The 22672-nt window shown below is 40.2% G+C and overlaps 2 protein-coding genes across 3 annotated transcripts; both read right to left on the bottom strand.

Moving 5' to 3' along the window:
- Positions 1–262: 262 nt before the first annotated feature.
- ube2al (ubiquitin conjugating enzyme E2 A, like) lies at positions 263–6273 on the bottom strand. 2 transcript variants are annotated; one of them, XM_026145812.1, is made up of 7 exons: positions 6197–6273; positions 6050–6100; positions 4445–4525; positions 4333–4358; positions 4087–4176; positions 3925–4013; positions 263–1028 (listed from the first exon to the last, which is right to left on the bottom strand). In XM_026145812.1, the coding sequence occupies exons 2-7, from the start codon at positions 6091–6093 to the stop codon at positions 900–902; spliced, it is 459 nt and encodes a 152-aa protein (XP_026001597.1). In that variant the 5' UTR covers positions 6094–6100; positions 6197–6273; the 3' UTR covers positions 263–899. The 2 variants fall into 2 exon arrangements, with proteins under 2 accessions (XP_026001597.1, XP_026001596.1); XM_026145811.1 differs by having other exon boundaries at positions 6050–6247.
- A 677-nt stretch (positions 6274–6950) lies between these two features.
- ankrd10b (ankyrin repeat domain 10b) lies at positions 6951–21089 on the bottom strand. Its single transcript, XM_026145804.1, has 6 exons — positions 20488–21089; positions 19575–19727; positions 18547–18638; positions 10333–10598; positions 9448–9555; positions 6951–7335 (listed from the first exon to the last, which is right to left on the bottom strand). The coding sequence occupies exons 1-6, from the start codon at positions 20683–20685 to the stop codon at positions 7136–7138; spliced, it is 1017 nt and encodes a 338-aa protein (XP_026001589.1). The 5' UTR covers positions 20686–21089; the 3' UTR covers positions 6951–7135.
- Positions 21090–22672: the final 1583 nt, after the last annotated feature.

Here is a 22672-nt window from a genome sequence, read left to right as displayed (position 1 = left end):
ACAAAGATCTCAAAATAAGACCATATATAGTGGATTTTCTGGCATCACCATCTCTAGAAACAGATCTTATGAGAACTTTAGCTGTACTGTGATCCACTTTCCCAGACAAGGCCTGATTTAGACTGACTACGAATCTCCGTAGAGCCTACGACGTACCCTACGCAAGTGGCCGTTGTTGCTACGAGCATTTATGCTCAAACCTTGGAAAGTAAAATAACTTGTGCACTAACAACTTGAAAGAAAATGCATGTCCATACAGGGATGACTTTGCCTTTTTTTTTTATTATTTACAAGTACTGGAAAAGGTGACATGGGGGACAACCAGTGCAAAATCTGTACATAATTTCAGTTGCAGGTTTCTTATATACACAAGTGAACGGGAAAGTGAATACACTCCGTCATGCATGTAACAGTTCACAACACAGCAAAGGACATGGTGTAAAGGTGATTTAGTTGTAGTCTGTGATAATCAGGCTGCTCAGTATCCAACTGCCTTATGAAAATAAACTGACAACAAATCAGGCTCACAACAGAAAAGGACCCATGACTTAACGATGTACCCTCTTGAGACACAAAACAATTAATCATGGAGTTATTAGAGCAAGTTGGAACACACCAGGATTTTAAGTAATGGCCCTCAAGTCCATAATGATATTACATCAAGGCAAGATTCAGCACATTTCCCCTGATGAACTTAAAAAGGGGGCGAGAATAGAAAAAAAAAAAGGCCCTCTTTGTTGGGCAGGAACAAGATGTTTTATGATGGAAAGTTGAGGGTAAAGTGCATAAAAGCTTAAAATTAAAAGAGGGGAGGGTCAAAAAATTAAGAGTTATTCCACTAAAACTTGCAGCACACACAGCTTAACAATGGACGGAGAGAAGCAATCACAAGTATCAGGTCAACTGTCTCTCCAGCTTTGTTCTACGATGGCAGAGACGCGTTTCTCATATTCCCGTTTGTTCTCCTGGTACAGCTGAGCTGCCTGGCTGTTGGCCGGACTGTTGGGGTTTGGCTCATCAAGCAGGGACTGCAGGGGGAGAGAAGATTAATACAGAAGGCAAGAATATTTAAATGGAAAACAACAAACCTGAATCAACTTATTCATCTACTCAATGTTATTGCACAATACTGAGAATTTTCCAGTTTGCCACTGTACTTTTACAAACTAAAATCTCTAATCTTTTGAATTTAATCATAAATTTAAATCTATCATTTGTATATTGATTATTTTCATGTATTAACAGCACTTAATGAATCAACACTACATTATAAATGAGTTGCTATATAAGAAAATAATATTCAGAAATTCTCAGATGTTACCGATATGTTTAAGCTTACACTTTGGGACATTTGTTTAGTTCACATGATATGAGTGGAGATTATTCAATCAGTGGGTGGTCAGCTGCAGTCCTACACACTGACATTAAACTTAGTCTCAGTGGATGAGCCTGAATTTGCAGTAGCAGCTTTTCGTTTCTCAGAGAAATATATACATATTATTTCTATTATATATTATAATATCGCAGACCTGCGATGTTCTGGACACTCGGGTAAAGAGAGGGGCTGAGCTGTCAACTGATCACCACCTGGTGGTGAGTTGGATCAGGTGGCGGGGGAAGACGCTGGACAGACCTGGTGCACCTAAATGCGTAGTGAGGGTGTGCTGGGAACGTCTAGCAGAGGCCCCAGTCCGCGAGATCTTCAACGCACACCTCCGGCAGAGCTTCAACAGCATTCCGAGAGAGACTGGGGACATTGAGTCCGAATGGACCATGTTCAGCGTCTCCATTGCCGAAGCTGCTGCATTGAGCTGCGGCCGCAAGGTGGTTGGTGCCTGCCGTGGTGGTAATCCCCGAACCAAATGGTGGACACCAGAGGTGAAGGGAGCCACCAGGCTGAAGAAGGAGTCCTATCGGGCTTGGTTAGCCTGTGGGACTCCGGAGGAAGCCGACAGGTATCGACAGGCCAGGCGGAATGCGGCTCGGGCAGTGGCTGAAGCAAAAACTCGGGTGTGGGAGGAGTTCGGAGAGGCCATGGAAAAAGACTTTTGGACTGCCTCGAAGAGATTCTGGCAAACCGTCAGACGTCTCAGGAGGGGAAAGCGGTGCTCTACCTGCACTGTGTATAGTGCTGGCGGAGCGCTGCTGACGTCGACTGAGAAAATTGTCAGGCGGTGGAAGGAATACTTCGAGGACCTCCTTAATCCCACTAACACGTCTTCCGAGGAGGAAGCAGAGTCTGGGGATGAGGGGAATGACCCGCCAATTTCCGGGGGCGAGGTCACTGAGGCAGTTAAACAACTCCTTGGTGGCAGAGCCCCTGGTGTTGATGAGGTCCGCCCCAAGTTCCTGAAGGCTCTGGACGTTGTAGGGCTGTCCTGGTTGACACGCCTCTGCAATGTTGCGTGGAGATCAGGGGCAGTACCTGTGGACTGGCAGACAGGGGTGGTGGTCCCCATCTTTAAGAAAGGGGACCGGAGGGTGTGTTCCAACTACAGGGGGATCACACTCCTCAGCCTCCCTGGGAAAGTCTATGCCAGGGTGCTGGAAAGGAGAGTTCGTCCGTTAGTCAAACCCCGGATACAGGAGGAACAATGCGGTTTTCGTCCTGGTCGCGGAACACTGGACCAGCTCTTTATCCTCTCCAGGATACTTGAGGGTGCATGGGAGTTTGCCCAACCAGTCTACATGTGTTTTGTGGACTTGGAGAAGGCATTCGACCGTGTCCCTCGGGGTGTCCTGTGGGAGGTGTTGCGGGAATATGGGGTGTCTGGCCCATTGCTACGGGCCATTCGATCCCTATACAACCGTTGCAAGAGCTTGGTTCGCATTGCCGGCAATAAGTCGGACTCGTTCCCGGTGGGTGATGGGCTCCGCCAGGGCTGCCCTTTGTCTCCGGTTCTGTTCATAATTTTTATGGACAGGATTTCTAGGCGCAGCCAAGTGGCGGAGGGCTTTCGCTTTGGTGGCCTCAGAATCTCATCTCTGATTTTTGCAGATGATGTGGTTCTGTTGGCTTCATCGGGTGAGGGCCTCCAGCTCGCACTGGAGCGGTTCGCAGCCGAGTGTGAAGCAGCGGGAATGAGGATCAGCACCTCCAAATCTGAGGCCATGGTTCTCAGCCGGAAAAGGGTGGAGTGCCCACTCCGGGTCGGGGATGAGTTCCTGCCCCAAGTGGAGGAGTTCAAGTATCTCGGGGTCTTGTTCGCGAGTGATGGGAGAAGGGAGCCGGAGATCGACAGACGGATTGGGGCTGCAGCTGCAGTAATGCGGACGCTGCACCGGTCCGTCGTGGTGAAGAGGGAGCTGAGTGTAAAAGCGAAGCTCTCAATTTACCGGTCGATCTACATCCCTACCCTCACCTATGGCCACGAGCTGTGGGTAGTAACCGAAAGAACGAGATCGCGGATACAAGCGGCAGAAATGAGCTTCCTCCGAAGGGTGGCTGGCCTCTCCCTTAGAGATAGGGTGAGAAGTTCGGCCATCCGGGAGGGGCTCAGAGTAGAGCAGCTGCTGCTCCACATCGAAAGGAGCCAGCTGAGGTGGTTCGGGCATCTGACAAGGATGCCCCCTGGGCGCCTCCTGGGTGAGGTGTTCCAGGCATGTCCCACCGGGAGGAGGCCCCGGGGCAGACCCAGGACACGCTGGAGAGATTATATCTCTCGGCTGGCCTGGGAACGCCTTGGTATTCCCCCGGATAAGCTGGAGGAGGTGGCTGGGGAGAGGGAGGTCTGGGCCTCTTTGCTTAGGCTGCTGCCCCCGCGACCCGGCCCCGGACAAAGCGGATGAAGATGGATGGATGGATGGATGGAATATTGCCACAATGATTTGGAAATGCACTTAATGTTTCCATAATCAAATTAACAATAATATGCCATAATAATGAAATCTTTTCTTTTATTGTTAAATATTGACACTTCTTACCTGGATAGATGTTAGAATAGAAGACACATCATAAGTGGGGCTCCAACGATTCTGTAGGATGTCTAAACATATACTGCCATCCGCGTAGACTGTAGAGAAAAAACAATTATTAACAGGCCACAAATAACACTATAACGAGGCAGCAGGTGATCATGTTCTTACCATTTGGATGAAACATCTTTGACACAAATCGCACTGTAGGGGGTTTGTTGGGATATTCTTCTGTGAATTCTACGATGAGTTTAAATGTACCTGAAACAAAGGAACACATATGAGATTTTGGACCAACTGAGGACACTGTGGAGATGTGACTTGAGGAGTCTCTTTCAATTAATTCTATTCAGTGAGATTTTTGATTAAGTTACTACATTTAACTTTATCTATCTCCATATACAGTGGGGTACTTACCATCCTCAAAGGGAGTTCCTTCAGGGCTGCGAATTTAGAGAAAAGCGATATTTTGTCATTTGTTCAGACACAAAAATAAGATCTACACTTCAGAACCAAATTAATTTCTTACCCAAAAATGACTGCATTCCACACCATGATGTTGTTTTCAGAAGGGGCACCACTGACACCAGCTGGAGGATCCTCTTGTAGACTGCATACCCAAAAGGTTAAGTAAATAAATACACTGAAGCAAAGTTTCAAGGCCTCAAAGGTAATGACCAGAGACTGTATTTCTCCACTGAGTCCACAGAAAGGTGTATTTCACAATCAAATGTCTCCTTTCATTGTCTAACCACACCCACATTTATAAGGTCAAACAAACATACCATACTTGGAAACACAGCTGTTGCCATGGTTTCCTTTTCCTAACACAATGTGTCAGTGCCATTAATGATAAACGGTAGGAACTGTTATTTACTAAATACAGAATTAGTTACATCATGAGCGACAACGATGCTTATATTGTGCCTGCTCAAAGTTAGCTGTTAAAATTTAAAATTACCATAACTACCTAACTTGCAATGAAGCCTCAGAAACATTATATAATTGTTCTGCTGTGAGATGCTCAATCACTACCCATTTATTGGCACTTATCTCCACATAACTGAGTCACCTGCCTTCACAAAGTGTTGTGTTTATTCGGAACTTAAATCTTGGCCCCTCCACATAAAGATAAAAATACAAAACACAATGAAAATACAAAATACCCAGAAAACCGCAAAATTCACTGAAGATGAAACTAAACATGAATAAAAGAAAAAAATTAAAAAGCCATATCAGTAATAGGTTTGGGCTACACCAAACCATATTCCTCCCAAACACCTGGAAATACCTGCTCACATTCCTGAATCCTGATATTTCAAATATGACATAATCAAAAGACCAGAGGCTCGCTTTACAGTGAGATCAAAACACGTTTAAGGACCCCGAAGAGGTCCAGTAACTCACTACGATAAACAGTTAGGATCGCTTACAAAGAAAAAAACCCCAAAACATTTTCCGTGGGCAGTGTTACATTACGGTTACAAAGGGACCTGAAGGCCAATACACGGCCTGGCATTCGCTTTGTTTTACTGTTGTTTCTCACCTTTGACATATTGATTTCTACTCGGAAATTTACATAACAATCTAACTTTATTCTGTTTCGCTTCTTGGCGTCATTATTTGCCCCATTAACTCAAACTTTTGTAAGTTTAAGACCGTGGGGATGTCGAACCGTTTGTGCTGGTCAACAACGCAACTATGAAGCGGAAATATAAGATAAACGGAAGGAATACATTCGTGGAGTACTGGGGTTGAATGCGTTGAAAAAAAATGTTTAAACCATGAAAAATGTCCGTCCGGCCATTTCTCACGCATATTCAAAGCTAAAGGTTTAAAGAGTCAGCTACGAGCTGTACGTTGACAGAAGCCTTAGTAAACCAACCTGCTAGCATTAGCTAGATCCGTTAGCGTCACGGAAAGATGAAGCGCTTTGAAAAAAAAATACTTCACATAAATGATTCACATTCGCAGAAGCATACGATAATCTATAGCGGTTGCCTTGTGGTTGTTTTTACACAGGAAACCCCTAAAATTGACTATATCCTAAAAAAACAGCGATTAGCTAAGTCGGGCTAGCACAAGCTGACAAAACGGCTAACGATGTCGGCATAATTCCTGTACACCAACTCACCGTTTAAAATCTCTCATAAGTCTTCTTCTGGCCGGGGTTGACATAGCTTAACTTGAAGAATACGTACAGACAAGGCAAAATAGTTGACAGGAGCTTATTTGCCTATATTATAGTTAATGTAATTTGAGAACGTTACAGAAACCTTACAGATGGGAGCCCGACTCTTCCGTCGTCCTATAAAGCTAATATGACGCTCTGGTTTGCGTACATAGATTTACACAGGACGATACCACATCAAGAAGGAAGGGGGGGGGGGGACATCTGCGATTTATTACTAAGCAAACCTGAAATTTCTAGCATGAAAATGTCAGTAGACATTTTGTGTTGTTAGCATAAGTAGTTTCTATAAAAACGCGGTACTTCCTTTCAACACGATAGATTTATCTAATACAATATTTTATTTGATTGGAATCAACTCCCCACCCCATTCGAGTTACGGGTGGCGCGGGGCGTGGCCACGGTGACGTAGCCTCGATGACGGGAAGTTTGTGCTGAGCAGCTATGATGAAGGTCGGCCCTATGACAGCTGTGCCAGCACGTGAGAGTGCAACTTTTAAAGCAGTTTTCTGTATTAAGCGAGCACACCAATAACTTTTAATGTATATATCTAATGGATAGAAAAAGAAAGTAGGATACCATGATTCTCTACACACATTATTTCATAAGCCATCTATGGCAGGAAGCAGAACAAGATGTACGGAGAAAAATCAAACTTTGGAAAACCTTTTTTTAATGAATCTTATGTGTTTCCATTTTTTAACATATTGAGACAAACAAAATTTCAGCACTGGCAGTGGTTCATCTCAAATGCTTACTTTAGTGTATTCAAAGAAAACTGCTATTTGTAGCATAAATCACAAGAAGAACTAAACATTAACTTTTGTCTTTAACAACACAAAAATCCACTTTTTACGCTGCTTTATTAATGCAGTTTCAGACCCATCCAGAACAGTGGCTCTGCTGTTAATAACAAAGAAATTCAATGATCGTGACCACTCTGTGGCTTTAAGGCGAATGAATGCTTGTTTAGGCTTAGATGAGTTTCAGGCAAAAAGGAAGAGGTGTCAGGAAGATCACTTTTGTATTTTAGGATCCATGGTAAAGAAGCATGGTGCTGAAGAGGGTGTGGTCATAGAACTGCTCCGCTTTCACAGACTTCAGGTGCTCCACCTGACTGCCTCCAGTGCTAATGATCTCAGGTGAGCCGCTGTGGATGTGGTGGTCAAGGAGGATTTCTGCTGTTGGGCCGTTTGAGAAAAAGTCCTCACAGTGTCTTTCACCTGCCACTGTAAATGAAACAAATAGTCAAAAGGGCAAACAAATTGTTTTGATCGTGTTCCTGACTCTAATAGAGAACAAACGAGGCAGGGGGCGATTTTGTTTTGCACAACTATTTAAAATTCTTTTTACTACAATTCTGTAAGCAGCCATGTAAAAATAATGTCTATTACATGGCCAGCTTTCAACACACATCAAGTGGTATCCAACTCTTTGGATTTAAAAAAAAAAAAAAAAAAAAAAAAAAAAAAAAAGAGAGATCAATAAATTGCGAAATAGACTCCACGGGTTTATGCAATCTCAAAAGTTTTGACCTGAGACCTTGTTTTAAAATAGGTCACGTCCTGATCTGTAGTAATTCTGACATACAATTTGCGTTGTACCACCATGACCTAGTTCTGTGTCATTTCACAAGAAAAATCACAAGTCTTTTAAGCTCCACGACCCAACATCACAAGCAGAATTGTAAAAAATGTCAAAGGCACTGTATTTGCAATCATCTGAAAAATGTAAGCATTTTTAAAAATAAATAAATAAACACAGATGTTGTGAGACAGGAGAAAAAAAAAAAAAAAAAAAAAAAAAAAAAGAGCACAAGGATACACCAAGAAAACAAAGGCCACATTTATAAACTTTATACACATTTAATGATGTCAAGCAGTCAAGTACAAAGCTAAATCTGCTCAGTACTCAAAACATTTGATGCCCCAGATTCAAAGACTACACACTCAAACCTTCTGCCACGTAAAACAAAAACAAAAACCATGTTCAACATGAAATAGTACTACAAAATACAGAAAGAATCCCCCCAGCGTCTATAAAATTTGAACACAGCATACATTAAGTTACCGTTTGGATTACTTAACGCAGCTTAACAAATAAGGCTTTTTGCAAAGTGTAAAAAACCATGCAAACTTTTTTTCAGCAGGACTGTTTGTACATAACAACCGATTGCAATATGGCCTGATATTAATTTAAAAAACACACTGGGTATTCTTCTGTAACACACGCAAATGCAAGCCTTGCTGCTAGTTACCTTAAAAGTTCGCCAACACACACACACACACACACACACACACACACACACAGTAAACATTCATCATATTTCAGACCAATCATTGACAAAGGTGAAAAAGAGGGGTTAACAAATTCTACTCTTATGGACCAGTAAATGTTACTAAAGGGCATCTAGAAACTCCAAGAAAGCTGCACAGTGAATTATGTAAATTTTAAAAGCTACATTCATGTTCAGATATGCTTTGGCATAAAGTCATTCTTCAATATAAAATGCGAAATTTCCAGAGACTTTCTTTATGTATGTTTTAAAAAGTGCTTAGGTACCAATTTCAAATAAATGTCACCTATTAAATATTATTTTAAATCAACAATATTTACTGATTTATTAAACTGGGAGAAAAACAAACTCGAACATTACTATTTTTTTTGGTGTTGGCAGCAGAAGGTTGGTGTTCACAACATCAGGTGACAAATGAAGTTTTCCTTATTATACAATAATGCACAAGTTTATAAGCGTTATAATAAGACATGACTAAATATTTTTTATGAAGCCAATATAAACATTTGCACTTTTAATGCAAACAACGTGGTATAATTGTGCAAAACAAAATCATCCTTTTATTTAAAACCTAATAAAAAGTAAGCATTACACGAGAACGGTCAGTATAATCCGACGTATGCACTGACTACATATCTGTATAACAAACACATATTAATGCCTTTCTCCTTAAGAGTATAATCAGGTACATGGAAAAGTAGAAAATACAACACACACACGCACGCACGCACACAGCTAAATATCTTTCAAAGGAAGCTCTCCACCAAATCAAAACAAATGTATTTCGATATCTGCATTACTCAAAAAGGAAACGTACAACAAACATACAAATGGGAACATTAGCGTGTGCCATTTCACACACAAGCCCTTTACAAGTAGGCATAAGAGTTGGTGCAGCGACAGGGGGTCTGCATCGACGCCACAGTGATGACCTCCAGCTCTTTAGCTGTGGGGCTCGACCTGGCTGGTCCCCCCTGATCCATGGGCCCCGGCCCTTGTGATGGTGCAACCCCATTCATCCCAAATGCAAAGCTTCCTGGCCCACCTGAGGTTACAGTCGCTGCCAGCTCCATGTTCATGCTCTCCATCTGCGCATCTCCAGCTCCATCTAGTGGCCCATTCCCGTTAAGCAATTTGGGTTCCACACAAAAACCTGAGAGCCAAGACGAGTGGAAAAATCAGTGAGCTGAGAGCCAGGACATGTTTCCATCCATCCATTTAAAGAAAGATTTGCTTAGAAGATACAATTAACCCAGATTTTGTCCTAAAAATACATGCAGACACTTGGTCATGTGATGAAAGGAAGAATATAGTTTGTAGATGACAATTTGCTGATCTCCAATTCACCAAAACTGAATTATTTTTTGTTGTCATTCATGCATGCTAGAAATAAATTAAACAGCTGAGTGTAAAAAGAAGTTTGAGTACCCAACATCCTTTGGTGTTTCAACATTATCAATTAATATCAGGAAAATGAATTATAATCAATAAAGAGTCACTGTGTCACACTATTGCTGTGACTCACATAAAATGTGAATTAAGTCTAACAAGACCCTTTGGAGGAAAGACTTCAGAAAATATTTTTTTAAAAGTAAATACCTGCAGAGACCTACCCCCTTAATCTCCTAGATACACTGATGGTATCAATTTCAAAATCCTACTTCACTTGGTTTTCAGATTATCTTGACCTTTGACCTTGAGGTCGAGGTCACTGAGATTTGAACTCGATGGCATCAATTTCAAAATCCTATACTGTCTCGTTCTCGAGTTATTGCATTCACAAACTTTGGTGTGCATGACACTATGCCATCAACCTTTTATGGCTGAGGGGTAATAATGTCTTGAAAGTTTCAATTTCCTTTAAAAGGTAACAGAAGAGAAAAAAAAAAAAAAAAGTATCTGAACAGACCTGATCAGCTTAGTAACTTACCGTTAGTTCTAGCCTTCTTTCCAGGGTTTGCTTCCATGCCTTCGAAAGACCTTTTTCTGTTGGGCATACCATTCAAGAAGCTGCGTCCCTGGATGGTGGGGTAAGTGTGGCACCCATTCTGGCTCATGCCATTCAGAAAAACCCCGTTATGAGACTGAGCCATGTTTTGTTGGAAGTTCTGGGCATTGGAGAGTATTTCAGCGCACTCCCGGAATCCCTGCGCGTGGGCCAGGTCAGCAGCAGTCAGCCCACTGGCATTCCTCATACTGCACAACAGAAAAGGGAGTGTTAGAAACACTCACTGTATGCTCCATTTACACAAATAAAACACAAACAAAATGAGACAAACCCAAGCACGCACACGCAGGCACACACACCCCCACACGCACATACATACATAAACGCACGCACGCACACTCATTAAGCAAATATTCGCACACACACACGAACACAGATGTATAGAAATAGCCTGTGCTGCTCTACCCTCTCTCACATCCTCTTCGTCATCTTCATGACAGATGACGACTGATCCCTTTGGGATCATCTGCATCTTAAAGATTTCACTTGTTTCCACATAATTAAGGAAACACGTCTGCTGCAAACGGACATGGTTAAGACAGCTGAGCACATGCACTTGAACATGTATGAAATGATCCGCTGCATCCACAGGAGATCACATCCGTGGACCGCGTCAAACGGGCTACATCAAGGAGCATTCTGCGAAGAATGAGAAGTGGTTGTCATCTCACGTCTCCAGCGCCGATAGAATTCAAGGATTTCTGCAAAGCCGCATCAAAAGCGCAGTGATGTTGTCTTCTCTGTGTCAATGTCCACGTGGAAAAGCCAGCAAAGAAAATGACAGACTGGCAAAGTGACGAAATCCCCAGAGATGAGTCAGAGAATCAGAAGATGGTGAAGACTATGATGCAATCTTCAGAACAAACTCCAGAGAGTGAACGATTAGGGCGAGAACAAATCAAGGTCGAACTGCAGCACCCAAGCAACACCACTCTTCTTTTGTTGAGAATGTGAAGCTAAAGTGAACTTGTCCTCATGTTGTTTCAAGAAAAATGAGCAAGAGAATAAAAAAAAAACAAAAAAAAAAAAAACATAATAAAATAACTAAGTAGTCTGTGCACTCTGTGTTAACCATAGCCAGTTGCAGCAGTGATAAAGTAACTTTCTGGGAGCAGTAATGAATGAGCAAACAGCACTGTGTCCCCTCCCCCTCACAAATTTACAGTTTTCAAACAGCATTAAAGTGTGGAAACAATTTCACCTGCAGGTAAAATGTGGACAGCAAGGAGAAAAAAACTACACAGGAATAAAATAAAAACTATATTTTAAAAAAGGTGCTATTAATATAAAATATGATCATTCTGCTGAAGGATACAGAAAATAATCGACCAACCAAAGCATTTCTTGCAGCTTAATGATGGAAATTTCTTTTGTCTGTTTCAGCCAGTTACAAAAACAATACTGCCGTTGTTCGGGGCCTAAATGTCATCATGCTGTGAAATGAGTTCTCTAACCAAACAGCTCAGTCTTTGTCAAAGAACTGGGAGCGCTGGCCCACATCTGACTCTGGACTGTTTTTTTGTTTTTGTTTTTTTTAAAAACACGACAGGAAAAACATTGAAAGCAATCGTCACGTCGTTTCATGCATGACTAAAATGATTTACCGAAATTTTAGGAATACATTTTGTTTCATTGAACTTTGCGTTTATAGTGTTAAATTAAAAACCAGGTGATATTAACTTCCACACAAAGAGGCAGGATTTAAAGCACACAGCTGCTGTTTGGTCATTCGTGAGGTGTAGAAACTGCTCGTTCTCTGCATTTTTATCTAAACAGTTGTGCAGAAATAAACATTTCAAGAACTAGTGCATGTGAAAAAAACATTTTATAAAGAATTGAAGATTTAAAAAAAATAAAATAAAAAAATCAAACAAGTAAAAATCACACAATAAACTTGTTGCACATTACCCGTCCCCTTCAAAATTAACGCTTCCAAAGGATTAATCCAAGAGGTTACACTTTAACTGAATATCATTTACATGTTAAATGGTAGATGGATCAGTCTCACTCTAAGGAATAGAAATTCTCATGTATAATACTAAATAAGAATTTAATGTTAAAATTTGTCTCTCTTTGAACACAAACAGTTCCCTAAGTAAACAGTGGACCAGATAGACACAGAATAACATACTGTTACTGTGATAAAAATCTAACATCTTCTAATCTTAATCATTAATGTCCACTTATTGTATGATAATGGCACAACAAGTACTTGCCCTAATTCTTGTCTAGAGGAACTCAGTGGTTAAGCCTTTTTTTGGACAAGGGTGAAATTGCACCTCAACAATCCCCAAATGAGATTTCCTCTCCCTTTTCAAGCACTTAAGATATTAAAGTTGCTCCTCGTTTTGAAATCTTATATCCAATGTCAAATGAGTGATTGCAGAGACACTCGCAGATTACTGCAGCTCTTCTGTGGGGTTGGTCAAAGATAGGGAGGAGGTTATAGGTGCAGTGATTTTTTTTATGTGTCTGTATATGTTGTGGATCTCTTAAGGAGGAAGCTAAACATTAGACACTCATGAGTGCCAGGCATTTTAAATGCCTGACTATAAGTGCAAATTTCAAGTTTTCAGATAAAGTCTGCTGCAAATTAATTCTCTCATTTCTTTATTTGACCCTCTGGCTTCATTTCCAGCATTGACTCGTTTCCAAACCAAATCTCAGCTTGAACATCGCCCTCCACATAACTGAAACAATATGCCCCTTTTCTATTTCCTTAATTATTTAAACCATTATTCCTTTAGTGAGACCTGACATCTATGGTAATCACTAATCCAACAAAATGGATAGCTGTGTATAGCTTAAAAGAAAAAAAAACAAAACAACAACAAAAAAACAAAAACAAAAAAACAACTTAAAAAAGGAAGCGTTAATTCTTTGTAAATGCCTGGTATGCTTTGCTTTTCGGTCCTAAGCACACAATATGCATCTTCTCTAACTATTGTCTAACCTTCCAGAGGCAGCCTATTATCATGCTACATGTTGACATGGGACTCACGTGATTAACCCTGTCCATTTAAAGGACTCCTATGGTTAGTTCACAAAATAAAGACAAATCATAAAATTAAAAAAAAAGAGGCTAAATACAGGAACAATCATGGATAATAAGCAAAGCATGCAGGTCTAAAACTTTAGTTTTGATTTATTAAAAAACCTAGCATTAAAACCAATCACCGCAAGAAATACCTCAACAGTTTGCCAGTGTGTAGATAGGAAGCGATAGTGAGAACACTCAATGCCACAACAGTGCGGCTATCCCAGGGAACGGGGCAGACTCAGCAGTGTCTATTCTCCCCCTTTCTAGGATTACTTGAAAAAACCAAGTCATTTCCAATTCAATGGCTGCAAAACATTAAGATGTACGGTTCTGTTTCTGTTAACAGTATAGAAAACTTTTTTTGTAAACTTATTGTCACTTTCATAAAGGAAAAGGTGACAAAGATTAGAAGTCAAAACAGACTATGATATTGTATAGGGTTAATACTGTGACATACAAAAGAAAACATTTCTGTGTATAACGTAAAATATTTGGTACAGTGAAATGACAGTGAATAACCATTGCAACAGGATGATGTTAGCATTAGACAGTTCAGTACATGATGTTATGCAAATCTAACCCATCTCACTCAGCTGCTCTAAGCATGCCTGCACTACGCTCATCACCGGCAGCCTCTAAGCACTGGCCTACCTGCTGCTAGTTTGCTACTGGACCACCTTTACAGTTTGAGGCTCATGACAAAAAAGAATTTCTTAGAAATCTACCCCCCAAAAAGTCTATATAGTTTTAGTGCTAAGTTTATTTTAGCGTTCTAGAGCAAAATCAGAGCATTGGTTTTATGATTCTAATTAAATACTGGATTTCAAAAAGTAAAGCTCATATTTATAAAGCTGGGTCCGATTTATTTAGTTACCATATATCTACTTTATGAGTGGTTCTACGAGTACTTTATAGATGTCCTTATCATTTTTCTTGGTAGTGTATTTATAATAGGATTTAAGATGGCGTTCGTTCAAGTGACTTGGCGCAAACAGCCAAAGATGTTGATCCTGTCAGCACTCGGGACAGAGCTACAAATAAAACCATGATGAACTGTGACACTGGGGAAAGTTTTGAAGAGTTTTATTTAATCGTTTTTATGTTCCAGTAAGGAATTATGTAAAAGTTATGACTGTCAACCCAATCCTTTAGACTAAAGCAGAAACGCTTGCACAGAGGTGTTGCCAAAATGCCTGCTGAGCGTCAAGGCATGCTTCAAGAAGGACCCAAGTTGTATCCAACCATGACACCACTGAGTAAAATAACACAAACCTCAGGTTTAGGTGGACTTAATGTTGTTCCCACTCATTTAAAAAAAAAAAAAAAAAAAAAAAGAAAGGTGCATAAAAGCATCTGTAGGTGACGGCCAAAGGAATGAAAGTATTTCATACATAATTCAAGCCTTTCAAGAGCACTTCCTTCTAATGAATCAAATGAGTACATCACACTCTTCTTGTGTCTCTTCTTTCTTCCACATGGAAAATGTGAAGATAAGCAGAAACAGTCAAAGCTGCAAAATGCTCTGACATATAGTCAAAGCTTACAGTTTTATCATTTATGAATTACTTCTCCCCGTTGAAAAGGAAATCTCAGATGACAAGTGTGTTCAAGAGGATGTAATACAAAGCAAGCATAAAACAAAGCCAAGAAGATGAACAGCCCACTGAGGAAAATCCTCAATGAAAAATGTAGATTTAAGCGACTGAATAAAACTCATTCATTCATTCACTGTTCATATAATCAATGTGACAAGGACATCCTGTTTGCGTGACATATAATTTAGCCGCTTTGCTGTAAAAACGTACTCTCAAAGGCTTCTGTGAAAATATTTGGAGGCATTGCTTTTCTTTTATAACCATGGTAATGTTGATGTGAGCTTCCATTAAGAATAAACCATTCATAATCCACTAAATCCATTTTACTGCCTTAGGTCCTGTACAAAACACTCCACAGTAAAAACGTGCTTGTTATTGAAGCTTCGCTCCCATAATGCAGTGAGTGGACCGGAGGGCAAAAGAAGTGTTTAGATGCCTATCACGGAGCTTTAATCTGACATGAAAGAAATGTGACATGGAGATGGATGTTCAAGTAATAGATCTCAAAGAGTAGACTCAATGTTCAAGCTAACTTCCAAAAAGAAAATGCAGAAACTTTGACTTCAATAACAGCATTTATAATAAAAAATTACCAAAGCTCTAAATGAGTGGATTTAGAGCTATTTGTCCTGACTAACAGATTCAAATTAGAAGATTATCAACACAGTATTTTAGACTTTGTATATTACACATATTTTGAATTAAACAACTAAAAATTAGGGTATAAAAACTAAAAGCATAAGAACACAACTTAGTTCATATAGTAGTATATGATGTAGACTACTATGTATTGCAGAGTTGTATTATTATAGTATAAACTGCATAAACAAAAATCTTTTCCCAGCAAAATATTTTCTCTCTTATGCATCAGATATAATGCACCATGAGTGCTACCAACGACTGATTGCCTGAATAATTATCACGTCAAGGTTCATTTGCTGCCTTGCCACCAAATCTTTACTGCACATGACAGCAGACTATTTTCTTTGTCAACCTTTGTTAGCATTGGAATATTTTGTTAGCAGATGTTTGAAAGCCCTTTGATGCTGAAATTTGTTATTTTGTCATGAGCCCCAGTCCCACCTGCTGTGCCTTAGTCTTCCCCCCAGCTGCGCCCCCGCTACATTTCTGAGTCATAAGTTAAATAAAATGAAAAACAAACAAACTTGATAATAAACTAAACTAAATATCTGTGATCTGCAGGGAGAAAAACAAAACAAAACAAAAAAATCACATATCATTTTCATCAAAAAATATAATACTCATCAGCTGATAACCAAATGCACACTGCGTGAACCACTGCTGAGCTTCTCTGCATGAAAGCAGTGGATTTAATTTGCCAAGGCAACCGTAGCAACCAGGGTGTTTATACAAGGAGAAAATGAAGTGTTTTTAATTTCCATCGAGTGTTTTTTATGACTCTGGGACACGCACTCTGTGAAACTATGCGGAACAGATTATGCATGGTGTGTGTGTCTCTAAGACCTTTTGAAAAGGCGTGTGAGCACTGTTTGCATTCCTTTACTGAAACAAGGCCCAAAGTCAGCACTGCTCTCAGATTATGTTCAGTATTGTCATGGTTATACCTAAAGCTCACTTTTACTGCTTCATGGTGGGATTTACCTTCTTTACAGAGAGCTTTTGGTGCACAAAGATTTATTAGACTACAAAAAAATTAACATACATATAAACTCCTTGGTAGCTTGGGGTTTCTGTTCTCTAATGGGATCACAAAGAAAAGGCAGGCAGTATGTTGCAGAAAATGAAGCTGCAAGACTTCATAATTGAAAAACAAAAACAAATAAAACATGTTGAGTCTAACATCTAAACTCCTAAGACTAAAGTAAGCAGCAACTTTTAATTTCTTTGTGCATTAAAAAGCTACTTACAAACCCGGTAACCTACTTTAGTGAGAAGCAACTCAAGGCTTTTTGTTTTGTTTTGTTTGTTTTACAGCTGGATAACACAGGTAAGCTGTGAGTATGTAAACTGGGTGCCTAATTCATTAGGCTTATTCACATGACCTTTAGGAAAGTAACAGCTATGATCTAACGATATAGCTGTTGTTATTTCAAGTCCTGCTGGTCTTGAAGCTAAATTTAACAAACAGGAAAAGTGAGTCTTGCCTCACTTCTTTGTTCATGTGTCAGATCGAACATCAGTGATAACAATGTTTTCTATAAATGGGTATGTTGGCAAAACAACTGTAAAGGTGTGACTGATCATTACTACAAGAGGAGATTATGTCTACCTCCTAAAATAATAAGCTAAATTTATCGTGCAAGATCTATTATATCTAACTCTGTTATCTGCTCAATGCAGATATTATTGTTAATTTTAATGATCCTTGAAAAAGGTGGACATGAAAGCAGCCAAAACAATCTTGCAAAAACTTAAAAAAAAAAAAAAAGATTTTGCATTTCCAAACACGGCCACCTAATCAATGCATTTTCATTCAATGCAACACCTTACAGCCTTTCCACAATGACAGTAAAGAGGTATTCAGATAAAAAAGCAATGTGCATTTGGTCACCCAGTTAAGCTGTGTATTTAAGACACAAATCTTTAAAACAAATGTTAACAAAGAAAACCACACTCTAGATTTAACAGAGATCATGCAACATGGCCTACTAATTAAACAGTTTATCAACCTTTACATTAAGTTGCCCTAATGTTTGTGTAATAATCGTGCTGGACTGAAAAAGTCAGCCATCTAGATGAAAGACGCCGTGCAGAGTTAATAATCAACTTTTACTGTAACACACATAAAGTGTAGCAGACTATAAAGGTAATAAACGTCTGCTTATTCAAGTACACAAGCAGGCACTTGTGGAATATGTCTTATCTGATAATGTTACACACAGAGAGCAACTTAATGCGAATTGTTGCAATGAAAAACAACAATTTTTAAGGATTAACAAAATGTGTCACATTTTCAAGGAAGCGCCACCAATTCTGTTAATGTTTAACATGTCAAGCAAGCTAACTTTGCTATATTATTACCGTTTCACAAAATGCATCTCTAGAACTTCTAAAAACATTTTCAAGGATGTAATTGTCTACACAGTTGTCTGGTGTACATTTTTAATGAACCCATGAACAATAAAACAAAGTTGATTTTATTTTGTTGAGCTAAATGACTAATTCAGTCCTTTGCTCAAATCTTGTTTAAAGTTATATACAGACACAACCTGAACTGATTTAAAGTAAAGTAACCGCTTCTAGAGCAGCATTCCTTTTGGCTGGAGCTAATATAATATAATATCAAAAATTTTAATCTTAGTAATTACATTCTGCACCTTCTACAAATTTATGTTTAAGACCTGCACTGTTAATTTTGCAGATCACATATTTGCAGCTTTGAAGAAACTGAATAAAACATTTAGACTTAACAACTGTACTGATGTGAGTTTGGTGGCGATCCCTTGTAAAGGTGTAACTAAGTTGCTGGATAGTACAGAGGAAAAGAAATGATGACACAGGACTGATCACAGGACTTACTCAGCTTTCGCTCCCTGAATCAAGAGAGTGTTGATACACTCCAGGCTGCCCGCGCGAGCAGCCTTGTGGATGGGCGTCTCGCCCACATAGTCCTGAGTGATGACAAGAGACCGCAGTTATATATAGAATGTATCAGACAGACATTACCAATTAAGTATTTATCAAATGTATCACATATTACTGCATCCTAAGCACATACTGGATATTATAAAAGGGTGTAACGCTGCAGGGCAGAGCCTGAACTTTTCACCCAGACATTACTGCCGCCCACACACATTTACAGTTGCACATTAGTAAGAGTGCAGCAGAGGAAAGAGGAGAGAGAGGGGGGGGGGGGGGGGGAGTGAGGCAGCTTTCTCCAACCACAATGCAACGTAGGCTGCACTCAAATATCACACTTTCCTACTGCCCAATCCCAGGAAAGTTAAAAGGCTACACACTCAAGAGGAAAAGGTCCGCAAATCTGAGAACTTTCCCTTGTGTTTATTTCCACAGACGCTAAGCAGATTCAATGGGAGTTGCAAAGCAATGTGGTTCCTGATTACGACAATATGTTATGTCACTGTGCCCCACTAATCTGATTCCTCTCAGTAGTGCAGTGGAGCATAAAATATAGCCTCAGCGCATGAGCCTGTCTGTGTATGAAATCCCACGGAGAGGAAAAGACGGATGAGTGAGGCACTCAACAGTCTGACAGTGGCTGCTTCGGGAAATATGGTGAAGAAATAAATAAATAAAATGGAATGTGAGGGCATTGGTGGGACAAATGGAGGAGTGAGCAGCAACACTGCCAGGGCCGTGACCCCAAATTAGAATTATCCTCTTCAATGGGATTATCTGAGCTCAACCCCTCACGCTCCTTTCACTCGCCCCCTCCCCTGCTTCCTTTTCATTTCACATAAAAACCATTGTCCCTTTTTTTTTTTTTAAATTATGTTTTCCTCTTGTCCCACTTTGTAACAAATGCAGTCTACATGTCACTTCAGGAAACTCTGTGAAAAAGGATGAGAGTGGGTCTGATATCGTACCTGTTTGTTAATATCTGCACCAGCTTGAAGCAACCATAACAAACACTCAGGGTGGCCCCCAAAAGCAGCAATGTGAGTGGGCGTCTGTGCAAACCTGGAGGTTACCGCGTTCACACCACAGCCCACCTGAACCAGACGCATCACACAATCGAGCTGTGAAGACACAAGTGCAATGCACATACAGTCAGACAGGCCCATTACCTGCATTCTGAGACAGGGCAGGTACAGACAAGTGCGTTACAGCAGCCGAAAAAGGGCAAAAATGAAGCGCTCCTATGTGGGCTGACTGGGTTTTCGAGGCACAATTATCAAAGCTTTGCCTCGGGGTATGAATCCAGTCTCTGTACAAACGTGAGGCCTATTCTTTTCTAATGTGCAGTTTGTTAAACAAGTCTTACCACGAGTGTTTTTTATACTCAAACGCTTCATTAAAAATGAGTCATTAGCGCCGGGAGTTGGCTTGAAAGCAGTTTGAATAACCGCCCTTTTTAGCCGCAAACCTGCTACAGTCCGCGAGGCTACATCCAATTTAACTAACTGCTCGTTAGCTAACATTTGTGGCTCTTGTAATGCTAGAATTTCTTGTTAAACCTATCGCCTAAAGCCATTAGTTAATATTAATAGGGTTCTTGTTCAACACTAGGTAAAAACGTACCTACAATTTTGCGCATACTAATACAATTCATTGAAAACTAGCTTTAAAAAGTATCGCTTTAACTTCAACGGTCCATTGTCTGCCTGCACTCAGGGACGGCTGCTTCTTCGTCTCATCAGCTAACAGTTAATGGAAACATCAGGAAATGGCCGAGACGAGCCTCATGATGTCGAAGAGCGACGACGCTCCTTCTGGATAACATTTCGCCAAAAAAAAAAAAAATCCATTAACTAAAACCCGGGCGGACAGAAGCGATACCTTTCCGAAGTGAGCAGCCCAATGTATGGGCGTCCAGCCGTAGAAAGTGTCCTCCACCGTGAGGTCGGCCGGGTTTGATGTGCACTGAAGGAGGGAGCACAAGGCACCGACGTCTCCATCCCTGCAAGCCCGATGGAGAGGGAAGCGGCTGTTTAAGACCTCCTCGCTTGAGAATCCAGACTCCACTCCCACCGACATGGTAACGAAATTATAAATATTAGTCGACTATTTAAGAGGAGAGAGTAAATTAACTAGATGTGATTCAGTCCTCCGCGCCGACTCTGCGACCGTGCACGAGGACACACGCCACCCTGAATGGCGCGTCTTTCTCTGCCTGACAACACAAAGCAGGAGGCGTAGAGCACGCGCCGAGCTGAAACCCGAGAACCGCTGAGAGAGCCGCAAACTGCGGACTGGACGTCACATTCCCGATTTCCCCGCTTTCCTCTCTGGTCACTGTCGAGTGCCAGATTTTACGTTAGACCAGGAGCCTGTAATTACTTTCTACGGAAGATTGATGATATCCCAAAAAGGTGTTCTTATAATGTTATGAAACTCTGATGTTCAATTTTTCAGCTATGTGTTGAAAACGAAATGTTGAAAAAAAAATACATAATAAGAATCCAATTAGATAACTTAGGACCTTTCCTTCTGAACACCTCTGGACTTCCTTGTTTAATAATGTACAGTGGGAGAATACATGGTGGACTGTATCAACAAGAGCACTCAGAGAGCTTAATTCCCACTTAAGAGCAAGGGCTATACTAAAACTTTGATGTTTTATGATGTTTTTTAGTACAGCCTGCTGACATCAGCCTGTTTTGGTGAAAAAATAAAAGCTGTGTTATACAGTTTCTCTGTCATATGATATATTACTAGATATGATTTCATGATTTTTTTTCAAGGTCTACTTTGATTTTTGGCAGTAACAATGAAAGTCAAGGTCAAATGCTTTATGCAAACTATATTTTCCCCCTCTGTGTCTGTACATACACACTCATATCTCTGAGTGAGCAGATCATCCCCACGCAGCTCAGTAAACAAGGGTGGAGACTATAAGAGGACAACAATGGGAGAAAGGACACATATCATTCATTTTTCTCAGTTATCTGAGATTTACTTAATGCATTTTTTGTGATGACTGAGTGCAGCGTGAAAAAACAAATAGTACATAAACATATAACTCTCCAAAAAAACCAAAAATATAAATTATATACATAGGCATTATTTTGGGGGGTTAGGAACATCCTTGTTGACATTCCTATTGTGTTTTAATGCTACCTGTAGTAGATGTGATGAGTTATAATAGCACATATCTCTGCATGTCAGCCAATGAATGTCTTTCGCCTGCAAATCACTGATATTAGAGTTGTTTTAAATTGAAATATTTCATGTTTATATTATTATTCACAGTATAGAATATATTCTCTAACACACTTATCATCACGTTAATGTACTGAATTTATTATCCAGTCAGTTCACAATCACTGACAGTCACCTCTATGCCACCTTCTGTATATCTGAGTCACTGGATTAGTTAAAGCACAATGGACAAAAAACGGGTAGGCAGAAATGAATCAGTCTTGAAATAAATTATTAGTATCCATCACAATATATCAATAATGGATAAGATAAGGTAAATAAGATGATTTCATTGTTTCCCACAGGAGAAATGAGCACACTTTCAGGAAATACCTATCTTAAAATAAATTAAGCAATAATAAGGACTTAAAAACCAGTTACCTTCTTAAAAACTTCTCTACTCCTCTTGGTGTTCAACTGACAGAAGGACAAATGAACATTTATAGCAGTTATATTTACACAAAGGGACGCTGTGACTCCTACCAAAGTTCATCAGCATAAATCAGAGCACGACATGCACGAGGGGCCAGAATCCCGTTGGCCTGCCAAACTGTGGATGGGACTAAAATATCTTGGTGGGTGAGGAGGGTTGTTGTTCCCACAATCCTTTCCTGTCATTGTGTGACAGCTATTGATCACCAAAAACACGATACCCCCCCCCCCCCCCCCCCACCAAAAAAAAACCAGCACCATGCTTTAATCCATGGTAACACACATTATGAGGTCAAGTGAGGCTAGTTGTTCTTACTTATTTTCAAATAGTTAACACGTAAATAGATGTAATTAAATGTGAATATCACTGTGGATTTATTTACTACTAAGA

This window comes from Astatotilapia calliptera, chromosome 16 (genome assembly GCF_900246225.1).
Source record: "Astatotilapia calliptera chromosome 16, fAstCal1.2, whole genome shotgun sequence".
NCBI lineage: Eukaryota > Metazoa > Chordata > Actinopteri > Cichliformes > Cichlidae > Astatotilapia > Astatotilapia calliptera.
This window is presented reverse-complemented; position numbering and strand designations above follow the sequence as displayed.